The 13,052-nt window shown below is 45.8% G+C and overlaps 1 protein-coding gene across 3 annotated transcripts in view; it reads left to right on the forward strand.

The window, feature by feature from the left end:
- Positions 1-3,285: 3,285 nt before the first annotated feature.
- The window catches only part of HOMER1 (homer scaffold protein 1), a 1,117,839-nt gene continuing 1,108,072 nt past the window's right edge, over positions 3,286-13,052 (forward strand). For 2 of the 3 annotated variants that reach the window (XM_069627411.1, XM_069627413.1), the window contains exons 1-2: positions 3,286-3,438; positions 7,796-8,404. In XM_069627411.1, coding sequence (XP_069483512.1) covers positions 8,400-8,404 — 5 coding nt within the window. In that variant the 5' untranslated portion in view covers positions 3,286-3,438; positions 7,796-8,399. Of the gene's footprint in view, positions 3,439-7,795; positions 8,405-12,897; positions 12,959-13,052 lie in introns of all 3 variants that reach the window. The other variant, XM_069627415.1, reaches the window with a different exon arrangement.

Raw genomic sequence — 13,052 nt, forward strand, 5'->3', positions numbered from 1 at the left:
TCCTGACGTTGTATGCATCTTTTTTGGTGGGAATTATCTCACTTTTATATAAAGTAGATATAATCGTAAGATTTGATTTGTTTTCTGCAGAGGGGTTCGTTTTCCATAAAAGTTGTGCCTTAGCTTTCTTTTTTCTGAGTAGCTTGAGTTTGGGGATGTACCACGAGTTCAGATATGCTCTTGGTTTATCTTTGCGCAGTTTCAGAGGGGCAATGGAATCCATCGCATTGGTCATGGAGTCATTGAAGGTGTCAATCATTAGGTTTAGATCAGCGTTGGCTGGAAGTGCGTTGAGGGTTGGAAGGACCAAGGGTAGTAGGGCCTCGGCAGTAATGTTGCATTTGTTTCTGGTTGGACAGGCTGGTGCCATGGGGCACTTTTTAAGTGCTACATGATTAATGTTAACTTCAAGAGGGATGAGGTAGTGATCCGTCCATGCAAGAGGTTGGGGATCCTTACAGATTGTGTTGCAATTGTAAGTCGCTACCCAGTCGATAATTCTACCTTTCTGGTGGGTGGGGAGGGCATTAAGTTGTGTAAAGCCATGTTCTGTTAGGGCATTGGCTAAGGACGCAGCAGGGGCATCATTGGGGTCATGGTAGCCAAGGTTAAAGTCTCCAAGGATAATGATTTGTGCTGATGGCTTGGAGTTTTATGTTGCAGCTTTGCACAGGCTTTCTATATGTTTTGGGGTCCAGGATGTAGGGTTGCAGCTGTGCCCATCCTTCAGTTCTCACTGCAAGGGATGCTTCCTGGATCTTTCATTTAAGTATTTGCGGTTTGCGGGTGGCTCTCCAGACCCAATTTGGGGTGTGTAGGTGGATAACTCTCCTGTTAAGTCCTCCTAGCTCTTTCCTTCCTGTGCGGGGGTCCTGTTTTGCTATGTTCTCACTGTGTCTTGTGGCGAGCTTGCTGTCTTTCCAGACCAGTGATCCACCTTCTGTTGGGCGACTGCCTTTTCTTTTGCTGTGCCCCTACCGGTATACTTAGTTTCGCCTTGGGCTGCCTCCTGTCTCTCTTAGGTATGTGTCTCTGTTCTTATGTCTTGGCATATTTTTCTGGTCTTTTTGGCGGTGTGCCCCTACCCTGGGGAGTTACTGTTAAGGGCCTGTTACAGCAGTAACTGATTACCCCTGCAGCAGTCCTTTGGGCAGCCAGCGCAGCTTGTGGCTCCTATGTATGCAGTGTTCTTGGCGCACCCAGGATTTCCTTCTCTCCTCAGGAGGGTGTCAGCTCTTTTCCCTTTTTTCACGGCTCTGTAGCTTCGAATTCCTTCTTGGTGATCCTTATCTTCGATTTGCTGCTCCCGGGGGCCCGGAATCCCCTCTCCTCTGGTGCTGTGCCTCTCTGCCCGGTCCAGCTATCCTGGGTGTATCAGCTGGCTCTGACCTTCCCCTGTCTTCTCCGCCTCTCTCCTTCTCCCTCCCCCGGTCCTGCTCCTCACCATACGCTACCAGTGGGTAGGTAACCCACTTGCCCGCTACTCCTCGGATAGATCCAACAGGGATCTACGGGTCCAGGTCGGCTCCTCGTCTCGGTGGGGAGGGGCGCTCCTCACTTCAGCTCTTAATCGGGCACCGCTCTGCTTCCTTGCCACGTCAGGCAATCCCTCCTTCAGTCGGCAGCTCATTATGAAGTCGGATGTCTCCTCTACCCGGCGGTCGCAGCCCTGCTGCGACGCTGCACCCTGCCTGCTCGCCACCTTTCCTTGTCCCTCAATATGGGGTATTTGCGGGGTGTAGTTTAGTTGGCTGATTGTGTGTTGAATTGTTTCCACCTTTCAAGGGAATATTTCGATCCTTTTAATTCAGCTTTTGAGCATTCTAAGTTGCCACCTTTAGGTAGGCCGACACGGAGCTCGGGAGAATGCAGCTTCACTCCCCAACGGCCATCTTGGAATCTTCCAGACCGGACCTTGTAATCAAAACCAGAAGAATCCATGGACATGGATAACCGAGAATCAGAGTGTAGTGACACTGCCTCCACAGACAAATAGTCAATCTCGGCCCTGTCCACCAAAGAACAAACCATCAAAGGATGACGTCTTTGTGGTATGTGGAGCACAGGGCGAGGTGAGCGGAGCACGGAGAAAGCGGTTGCTCAACTTCACGCTCAAGAACATTTTAAGACAAAGCATTTAGAGACATGTATTTATTAAACTGAACTTCTATGAATATTAATACAGTACAGCTTCTCTATGGTCTAGTCTTTATTTGAGTACCATCTGCCACTGCAGTGAACCTGAGAAAATGTGTTTGCCACGGACCAGATTCTTATCCTGGACCCAAGCAACTAACATAAGAAATCTACTTCTATAACATTGCATCTAGGAGGTTTTGTTTTGTCACCGGAAAGTGGGGACTAAAGCGCCCTCCAGCACATACCTGCACCGTGGCAAGGGCCTGGTGGTTGCACTTAAACTGCTCTGTGGTAAGCATCCTCTTCCCCAAAAAAGCTGAAAGGGTGCTTTTTTGAAGTGTAAACAGAGGTCTGCCTCCTTCAAAAACTAACAAAAGTTTGGCACTAACCAAGGGTTTGAAGTACCCTGATGGTAAAAGACATAGGTCACAGGTCATTCCCCAAGTCTGTTCCTTTGTTATCTTATCTTTTATTATTGGGCTGGGGCAGACACAAGAGTGAAATGGAGAGTGCTAATGGCCCCACTTCCTGGCAAGTCACAGCTCACTGGGAAATGGCTATTAGCATTCCAAAGTCCCTCATTCTGTGTATTCTCCACAGTCAATTCCTGCATCACATAAGCCTGAAACAGTGTAATGCATGCACACTTGCACATTTTATTCAGAATATGCTTGTGTGAAACAATTCTGTGATGTGAAGACAAGTAGGGCAATACACAGAGATGTCTGGCTGTCTTGTGCAGGTAAGACATTTTCAAGAATCAGTGTGTTGTGATTGTTTATGGATTCCTTGATTTCGGGAATAAGGGGTGTTTCAAATGAATGTTGAAAAACAAGGAAAGGGTGGTGTTTCATTAAAATAGGGACGAGCATGAGTACAATGTTAAACTGAGAGTGCTACCACCGTGGTCAAGACATACGCTCCGTCACTCTGAGGGTTTCGGGGAGAGAGGAAAGGCTGATTGTCGTTGTATCAAACAGTAACTTTAGCACAGATCAGGCCAATCTGCAGCGTCCGTCACCTCACCTCATCCCAGAATATTTCATTTGCCAAACGAGACAGATTTAGAAGCACTTCCGGCAGCACGCAGCCCTTTGACGTCATCCGCCCCGCATGGAGCGTGACGTCAGCACCAGTGACATTCGTGCGGAGAACGCGTTGACGTCGCTCATTGACCAAAAAAAAAAAACGTTCAAGGAGCGGAGGATGGAGAAGCTGCGGAGGTATTCGGTTCTTCCCAGCGGCGTGGGGCTGGCTGAGCCCCTCGGTGTTCGACGCTGATGCTGCGGCAGTTGTGAGGTGCGTGCGTGCCGCCCTCCCCCTTTGCGCTTTCTACCTCGGTCCTCCGAGCGCATTTAGTAATCGTGTGTTTCCGGGTACAGTATCCCGGCGCGCTGTAGGCGGTGGGATGTGACATTGATGACTGTGGATGTCACATCCCACCCCCACCATCGGATTATTCGCCTATTGCACATATAGGAAGGATGTGGGGCGGAGGGGGCAGGTCTGGCGGTATGTAGGGACACCAGGAAGGCGGAGGCATGCGGGAGCGTGGTGGTGGTGTGAAGCGGATCCTAGTGATGGTATCAATGTGAGAATGATGGTGGAAGTCACATGTGTCTGCTGGTTCGAGGGATGTGAATGCGGATAGTAGTCGAACAATGCTGCTACCGAAAATTATAGACTTAACCCCTGTTGCACCTGTTCTTGGTTTAATCATGGCATTGTTGTTGGTGACAGTGTGGCACTAGTAAAGTGGTTATTGTCGTAAGTAGTCTCACGTTATTCACACACTCATAAACCGGCTCACCCCACATTGTCATCCTTCTGCTATATCACATACACTATTCTGGGGAATGCCTCCTCCATTTGTATATTTTTATTGTAGGTCATTTCTGCTCGAAATTGCCATCCCTTTTCTTCAAATAAGTACAAATACCCAAGGGGATGGGCGTATGGTGATGTCTGCAGGGTGCTATTGATGATCGATGCTGTTGAGTGGCTAGTGTAAGATGGTAATGTGAATGTTTCGGTAGAAGAAAGATGTCCGAGATGTGGGTAGGATCCTGATGGTATGGTTCGGAAGGATGCTTCTAAATACAGGGGTACTGATAAAGATAGTCATGCCTTGAAGTTCCTCACAGGGTTATTGGGGTGATGCTTCTGATTGTGATGGTGTGAGAAAATTGGGTTTGTCATTAAAAGATGTTGATGTTGCAGTGATTTGAGGAATTTTATTGTGATGGTGCATAACAAAGAAGGAGGTAAATTACTGATTATGGCAGTGTGAGGATGTTGCTTCTGGCACTGTATGGTGAATAACAATGGCAACTGGGTCAGGAGAATTATGCTAGTTTAAGATGGGGTATGATGCTGTTCTTTGTGCTATACTCACGACAATTACTAAGTTGTATATAATTGTTGGTCACAGGAGTGTCAAGGCTTGTGTGTATTGCCTACACTCTACAACATCTTCACAAGCCCCTGACCGCTTGAGGAACAAGGCGCTACACCAACTATGCAGATGATACACAGATCCTCTCTAGGAACCACAAGACTACACCAATGCCCTCAATACAATTTACCTAATCATGCAAACCTGAATGGGACAACATGAACTCTTCCTGGTAAGGACCCAATCCTGACTCAACAAATTGGATGACGATTACAAATCCTTCAATATGGACAGGAATTCCATAACCATCCTGAAGGAAGTGAAAAATGTAGGAGTCTATCTAGACTCCTCACTCTCTCTAACCAGACAAGTCAATGCTACAGCCTCTTCGGCAGCGTACACTGCCAAACGTATTAATGCCTGCAGACCGTACCTAACCACCAACAGTTGCATTACGCTAGCCAGACCCCTCATACTTTCAAGACTAGATTACTGCAATGCCCTCTTTGCAGGCTCATCTGCAAGCAATAGCAAAGAACTTCAAGTCACACAGAATAATGCCCTACGAGCAGCACTGAATATTTTGAAAAACACCACATATCTGCAGCCAGACGCAACGTCCACTGGCTTCCAGTCCTGGACTGCATCCGATTCAAAACCTTGTCCATCACGCACAAGTGCCTAACCAACACAACCCAAAGTACCTCTCCAACAAATTTGCCACACCCTATTCCAACAGACCTACCCGGGCATCCACCTGGCACCTCCTCACTGCACCTAAATTTAAGAGAGCTAAGGCAGGGGGACGCAGCTTCCAAGTCATGGCAAACAGTGGAAGGCCCTCAGATCTGACCCTTCCCCCTGGCCCTTTGCGCAGAAAACTCAAAACCTGGCTCTTTGCACAAAGCCTAGAAAGCACTATCCACACTAACTGTGGTCCGTTTACCTTTTGTAGCCTGTTTTTTCGTCTTGTACTTACTGTTTCTAGCGCCCAGATACCTGCGGGTTCGGCGTGCGCTACAAATGCCAAATAAAAATAGTGGTGCGAGGGTGATGTTGACGAGGGCTCAGTAGTTTTGACAATAGTGTTGTGAGGGGAGGTTATTTTATCTTTATGGTTGGATGAGGAGGGGAATGCATGTTATGTTACATGTGAATGCAGATGTCGAAATAAGAATTTGAAGAGCAGGAGCTAAAAGCAACTTGTTGGTATGAGACATCACTCAGTTAGCAGGATCCATCTCTGGGGAACAAGGAGCGTGTACATATCGAGTCGCAAATCTAACTTCCACACTCTGAACTTTTGTACACATTCCCAAGAACACAGACATGCCAGGTAGATATTTTTGTATGGCCTCAGTTGCATGGGGGGGTGAAAGGTAGCTGCTGCTAGCAGTTGTTTTTAAGCTGGGCTGGCTCTTATAAACTAAAGACAGGATCTGATTAGCTCTCACCTCCTGGCAATTTCTAATGATGGAGATTAAGTTAAGGCCTATGACGGTAAAAAAGTTTGTTGTGTTAGAATGAGTAATGATGTGGATTTGGGATTTATTAGAATTCATTGGGGGTTGTGTTGAAATGATGATGTTCTAATGTGAATGTTGGTTCCGTTCGAATTATGATGAAATATGGTGGGTGGTGAGATTGATTTTGTAAGGTGAACAACAATGAACTGGTGAGAAAGGTGTTCTAGGTGTTGTGATGAAAATAATGATGTGTGGAGGAGATGATATTGGTTTTGAGAGGAAAAAAATTATAGCGACTGATAGCTGGAAGTTTTCGAATGTATCATACCATCTGGCATTGCTTTAGGGAACCTTCCAGGATATTGTTTTCCACCCTATCATGCCGTTAAAAAATTGAAAGGCCACATGAAAAGCATGCTACGCCCCACCCAAAAAGAGTGAAAGGAGAAAAAGCATGACTTAAGGCTGTTGTTTATGTTAGATTGAAAAGGATAATGTGAGGTGTATGATGATATTGGTTCTGTTAAATTGCTGTGTTGGAATGATGATGGTGGGGTGTTGGAAGATGTGTTCAATTATTCTGGCCTGAGTGAGGTGGATGATCTTAGTTGTGTTAGAATGATGGTGCTAATGATGTGTGGGCAGAAGATGTGTTAGAATGGCGATGTGGTATTTCGGTTGCAGTAGATTGTCATGATGATATTGTTTAAGTGAGGATAATTAAAAGTAAATTACAAACGTATGTATATATGTCTGATATAGTGCTCGCCTGGCATTTCAGTGGCCGTTTTATGTACTGATGTGAGGGCCCAAGATCTATTAAAGGACATTTATGCAAGACCTGTTTGGCTGCTGACTTGAAATGGCGAGGGGGGCATGTTAGGGTATAGCTAAAGCTATCAGCTTCGGCATGGCTCTGTCACGGTTTAGTATGCATTACACTCCTGTTTGCTAGGGGGTGGCATGTGTTTCTCAGGAAGTGGAACAGTAAGTGTGTGGTAATTTGGGAAAGGAGAGGCGATTTGGGTTTCATTGTGGTGTGGTGTATGGGAAAGCTACACCGTTATTGCTATTCGTGTCAATGGGATCCTGTGATGATGGAACTACACTGCAGGAATTACAGGGTAGCACTGATGGTATTTAGTAATGTCATTCTGTTGTTAAGCAGATTCCGTTGAGGAAGACTATAATTGTGGAAAGGAGATTGATAGCTTAGAAGTTAGGTTGGGTGTAGGAATGATGAGTTACAAATGAATCTGTCCCAAGCGGGTTCTGACTGGGCCATAAAATGATCTCGGGCACCAATGAAAAAGTGGCCCACACATGCAAATGTCTATTCATTCCTTTTGTAACACTGTTTGAATAGCAACCAAGGGGGATTTTTTTTTATTACGTGTGATGCAAATTTCGAATTTTAAAGAATATTTATTCAGCAACAGTGGCACACTTTGACCAAAGAAAACGTGCACACACCAGCATTTTGTGTATGTGGTTCGGCCATGGGCCTAATGCCCTATAGGCCAGTCCGAGCATGGGCCCAAGGAGTTATTAAACATGTGAACAGACAGGATTGGAGGAGAGCACAGGGTCGGTGTGTGGAAGGTGGGCATCTGGCTGACGTGCTAGGCTCTTGGAGCGTTCAGCTTCTTGTGGTACTGTAAGAATCATTGCCGTTTGGGTGTATGTGTTCGTGATGTGTGCTGGGATGGCCGCTACATGCTCCCCCACCCCCTTTGAGCGTGTCCGCTCGCCCCCGGAGCACGCGCTGATCGCTGCCTCTCCTTCCATTCTGCAGGGGCTGCTTGGCGGATTCCCGTCTCCACAAGAGGACATGAGGCGCTGTGGGCGGCACTGAAGCGGATCGGACGAAGCAGCTCTGGAGATGTGAGCTACCGGGCCCGTGCGGGCTGACATGGCTTCCTGCGCGGCCCGGCCGGCGCCGCCGGGGATGGTGCTGATGTTGCCGGGGGCGCGCTGCCTGCCTGCCCTGCCCAGCCTCTGAAGCCCGTGGGCTATCTGGAAGTCGGTGCTGCAGCTGTGTCCCCATTGTCGTCTCCCTGGGGCAGATCGCGCGCCCGGTGCATGCAGGGGGCGGTACGTCTGCTGTGGTGTGTGGGACGAGGAGCGTGGGCAGCTGGATCGGGACACTATGGGCCGAGGCGCCACGCTTCTTCCCTAGCGCCGCCTGATTGCAAATCCCGGGCTCATGGAGTCCTTGCTAGTTCGAGGCCTCTGAGCGCTCGGATTCCCGCACTCCCCCGTACCCCACGGGAGGAACTGTCCTCGGACACCCCCAGCTGCTGGACTCTGACACAAACCATCGCAATACTGTACAGACCAGGACCCCCCTACTGGCCCCCTGTATAGACCACTACAGAGCATTTCTTCATCTTTGCAAAATGGGGTAAGCCATCATTTGTATTGCAGGCGACACTTCTTAGAAGCACTGGGGGCTCATTGCATGCCTGCGCTGACGGCTGTTCCTGGAAAGTCATATGCATGGCTGTAGGCATGCCGCCGTCTTTCATCTTGCCAGCATAACAGCCTAATGTTCCCTTTCATTGCATTTACCCGTAACACTGTGAGGATTCATATATTTGTTTGTTTGTGAATATCGAACATTTTAAGAGGTGCTGCCTACATTTTATACTGGCATTGTAAAATGAGATAACTAAGCTGTTAACCAAACACTTGCATTTAAGCAGTCGTGTTTTGTGATTTAACATATGTGACAACCTGTTCCAAAACAATTTCTTTAAAATAGTTTTAGAATTGCTCTATAGAAAGCTTCTGTTTTTTTCTCGGTTTCATAGCAAGACAGTAAGGGGACCACCACCACCAAACTTTCCCTGTTATTTATACATGTAACCATGTTTTTCCAACTAGAAGACCGACCCCTTAGTCCACAAAATAAACATTTCCGCCACATGACTAAAGACCGATTGCTGGAGCTGGTAGGTTGTCTGTTGTTGGCCCTTGTCACCGCTTTCCCTTTTAAGTGTTGACCACTTCTTGTCTTCAAATGCTGTGTGTTGAAATGCACACTTGTGAGTGTGTGCAAAGAGCAGTTGGTTACATGGTATACACGTTCATCACTGATCATCTATCTATTTTTATCAGACGGTATAGACTTAACATTTTTCCATGGCATCATACTTGCGTTTGGCCAGCATGAAATACCCTTGAGGGTCAAAACCCCATACTTTACTAGTACTGTAGATGTCGATTTAAGAAGGTCAGGTGCAGCATTCTGCACACCCGTGTCATTTGTTTGCTGACTGCTCATACTTTTACAGAGTTACTCTTAATTGGTGGATTTGATCTTTTTTGCCTTTAGCCCAGTAAGTATGGAGGTATCATTTAATATAAATACACACTTTGGGCTCTTGTAGTTACTATTATACAAGGCATTTAACCATGTGTAGATAATGATTTTTATGAAGAGGAAAATATTGTGGACAATGACGAAAATGTAGAATAAATGTGGATAAAATATATGCTAGAGGTGTTTCATAGCGTAATTTAAAATTAACACGCTTGTAAAACAAAAAATTGACACGTTGATTTACCATTTGTGTTTTCCTTTTATGGCAGCGTAAACTTGTAGGAACTTTTAATTTAAAAAAAAGAACTTGACACAGCCAGGAAAGACGATGTATAAGTGTATCTATGCAAAAATGACTTTGCACTGAACAAATACACGTTGCACAGTTCCACGAATCAGGGTTTGTGTAGACAGTTCAAAGTCACTTTTCAGCAGTGCAAAGCCACTTTGAACCGTGCAAAAATTTCCATGAATCGGGTCCCTAGTATATATTCTTTCACAACAATCTGCTTTGGGTATAAAGATAAGCATTCATTTTCAAGCCACTGTTTTATATATGTAAAGTTTTTGTCTAGAAAGATTCAGCCCGAAGTCCAGCTAAAAGTCTGATATGACGGCTCTTGCTACTTTCTCTCTCGTGATAGGTTAATAGGTTGTTGGATATTAATTTCACCTTTTTATGCCTGGAGAACACTGCAACTCTCCACTTTGAGGGCTTTTCCCGTGGACCCAAATCAATCCACAGGTTTTCACTAAAGCTGTTGTATTCGAAGTATGCATGCATGATCGATTGCATTGTAAATTCGACATTTTGATTTAAGAATGAGCGAGATATGTTCCAGATTCTCATCAGTAGTGCACACCTTCCACATTATGTAGTGGGACTGACTCGCATCCTTGTGATGCTTTTTGCATTGTATCTCATTAGCCACTCTTAATATTTAAGATTGGGAACAAAACCTATTTTGTATCAACACACACCCTGTTCTTTTTGTGATTGGGCAAGATTTTGTTTATTAATTGACAATGGAAGGAGGAGGGTGCTGTGAGGTTCCTGATCATAGCACCCCTTGGGTGGCGGGGAACCTCAGTGCCCCAGACTCCAATCCAACAGCAAAATCCCAAATGGCCGACTCCTAAAGACGTGTCACTGCCTGCTGTGACCTGATTGGCCACAGCGTCGAGAACGCAGAACCAGGACTTGACATGCTAGGACAGCGGCATAGTTCACTGTGCATGCAAAGCACGATTGGCTGCCTGGTCACCAGGTAGCAGAAAACTTGTTGGCACTGGAGCTCTGTGTGCTAGACTCCTATTTGATATGTCCAGTGGTATACACTACTGGCAAGCCTATTAACTTTAAATGTTTCTCAAGTGCCTCCCCAACGTTAAATGAAAGACTCCCGCTCCACCTCCATGCTATAGGGTGCCTTTGACTACATTTCCTGTGACGCTCAGAATGGGGGCTTACTTTGGAAAAAATAGGTTGGTGAACCATGAGGTCAAGCATAAAATGTCAGTGGACACACTCATGGTTGGAGGATAAGACTTTGAAACTAACGCGCATCCACTGGGAGGGAAGGGGGGGATGTTCCTCCCATTGCAGTCGGTTGAATCACCTAGAAAGTCCACGTGACATTCCATTCTTAAACCCAGTTCAATGGTGAAATCGAGGCCTTGCTTGCTGATGGATTTGGGGTTCTCTCCTCATTATAAGTCATCACTTTTTTAAGTTTATGCAACCATTGAATCATAAACTGATGACAGAGGGAATACATGTGCAGAGCACACTTAGCATGGTATACAATAAAAGATGACAGTGCATTAACCCAAATGCACCGACAGCCTAGAAACAGAAATGTTTTCTAGAACTCAACACAGACTTGTAGAACAGTTTTCACCCTTCCAGGGATTAAAACGATCACCTGCATGTGTACATCTTTCCCGTACACCAGCTACCACATACGCCATTCTACATGCTAGTCAGGTGGCCTGGACTTGGTCTACAGAATCATAACTAAACCTAGCTATCTGCACTTTGCATGTTGTCATCCACTTTGGGCTCCCTATTTGTCATAACACGGCAAAACCCATCCCAGAAATCTATCGATCTATGCTTAAGGTGTGCAAGCTGCAAACATGTCTCAGTTCTCTTGTTACACAGAGACGTGTCCTTTTACTTTATAATGTGACTAGGGTGTTGTTTTCTTATCCCTAGCAGGGCTATCTGGCGTTTACCCAGCAGCACCATTATGGTAAAAAAAAACTGCTCGGAGTCTCCCAGTAATGTCCAGTAATGCCCTCCCATTATCAATCGTTTAATTTACCCCTAGTATCGTAAGTTTTCCCAACACTAAGTTATTCCCATATAAGGTGATAAAAGGTAGCATCCAGATTCTTGCACAATGGGCAGCAAGGGCTATATTCAGGGTGGGAGAATAACTGAGGTGCAGCACATTTGTCTTGGAAGCAAGACAATGCACAGCAACACAGTTTTGATAGTTAGAGACTTGTCTACAGTGTTAAGCGTGTTATAAAAGGTTAGTTAATTAATTGGGGTTTTAGGTATGGATTAGATGCCGCCTAATATAACAGTACATAACTCCATAATGTATTAATCAATATCTAGCATTTAATGGTACACTTTTAGTAAGCACAGATGCCTCTGTCCAGAGTGTATCCACAATTTGCATCCTAACATCTATGCCCCATTCTTTCATTACCCATTATTCTCTGCTGGTGTCCAATAAGGTGGTCTAAATGGTGGTAATCAGCTTATGCATCCCACCCACTTGAAATCTAAAGGAGAGTAGGGGGCACTGCATTAGCTGAGCATCTCCTTCTCCCCCGGCTCCTGGGAATACCTGATCACATCACCGCCTTGTCAGGCCTCTCTTCCAGGGTAGGGAAAAGGTAGGGGGGCACTAAATGTTCATGGAAGTTTAATTAAACTTAAAGTTTCAATTAAACATATACATTATCTAATGTATCGATCTATTTACCTACACATCATTGTGATTAGGGGTTCTCGGGGCACCCGACTGGACGTTGTTCCGGATACGTTGCTCCTCCCCCTTCCTTGATATTTAGGAATTAATCAGGTTGAGCATTACCATATCACATCATTCCGACCTTCCTTCCCTTAATATATTCTACCGAGCAACCTGTTAGGTTCTATACCCTCACGACTCGATTACTGGATACAACGGGGCTTAGGGCTTTGCGTTGCCATGGCAACATAGCCCCTGTGTGGCCCACACCAAGATGGCCGACGTTCACCTAGCAATTCATCGTGCATGCACAGGGGTCCCTAGGCAACGCCATTAACAGTACTGGGTCCGATTGAGCAGCGATCGGGACCCTGTCTTCTGCACTACACTGTATCTATGCACCAGGTGAGCAGATCCTCGTTTGGTATTGGCGGCGTATATTTAAGCCGCGATTCCCCATTGGTATTGTTCTTTAATACCGTGCATTTTTCGTGATATTGACTGGTGATGTTGTCATCTCTATTGGAGAGGTGTGGATTCGGTTTAGACCCCACACTTATACATTTGTCTTCCATCCCACAGTGTACTTAATTCCACCATCCTTGCAGACACAATTTTTCCATCACTTCCGACCAGGTGTCAGGTAAGTGTTGACTCGCTTCTCTTTATCTCCTGAGTTTAATTGATGTTATGATACACCATTTAAGCAGCTTACCTCGTAATTTCTTGTTATTCCC

The sequence above is a fragment of the Ambystoma mexicanum genome, chromosome 6p, assembly GCF_040938575.1.
Source record: "Ambystoma mexicanum isolate Mex_15411 chromosome 6p, UKY_AmexF1_1, whole genome shotgun sequence".
NCBI lineage: Eukaryota > Metazoa > Chordata > Amphibia > Caudata > Ambystomatidae > Ambystoma > Ambystoma mexicanum.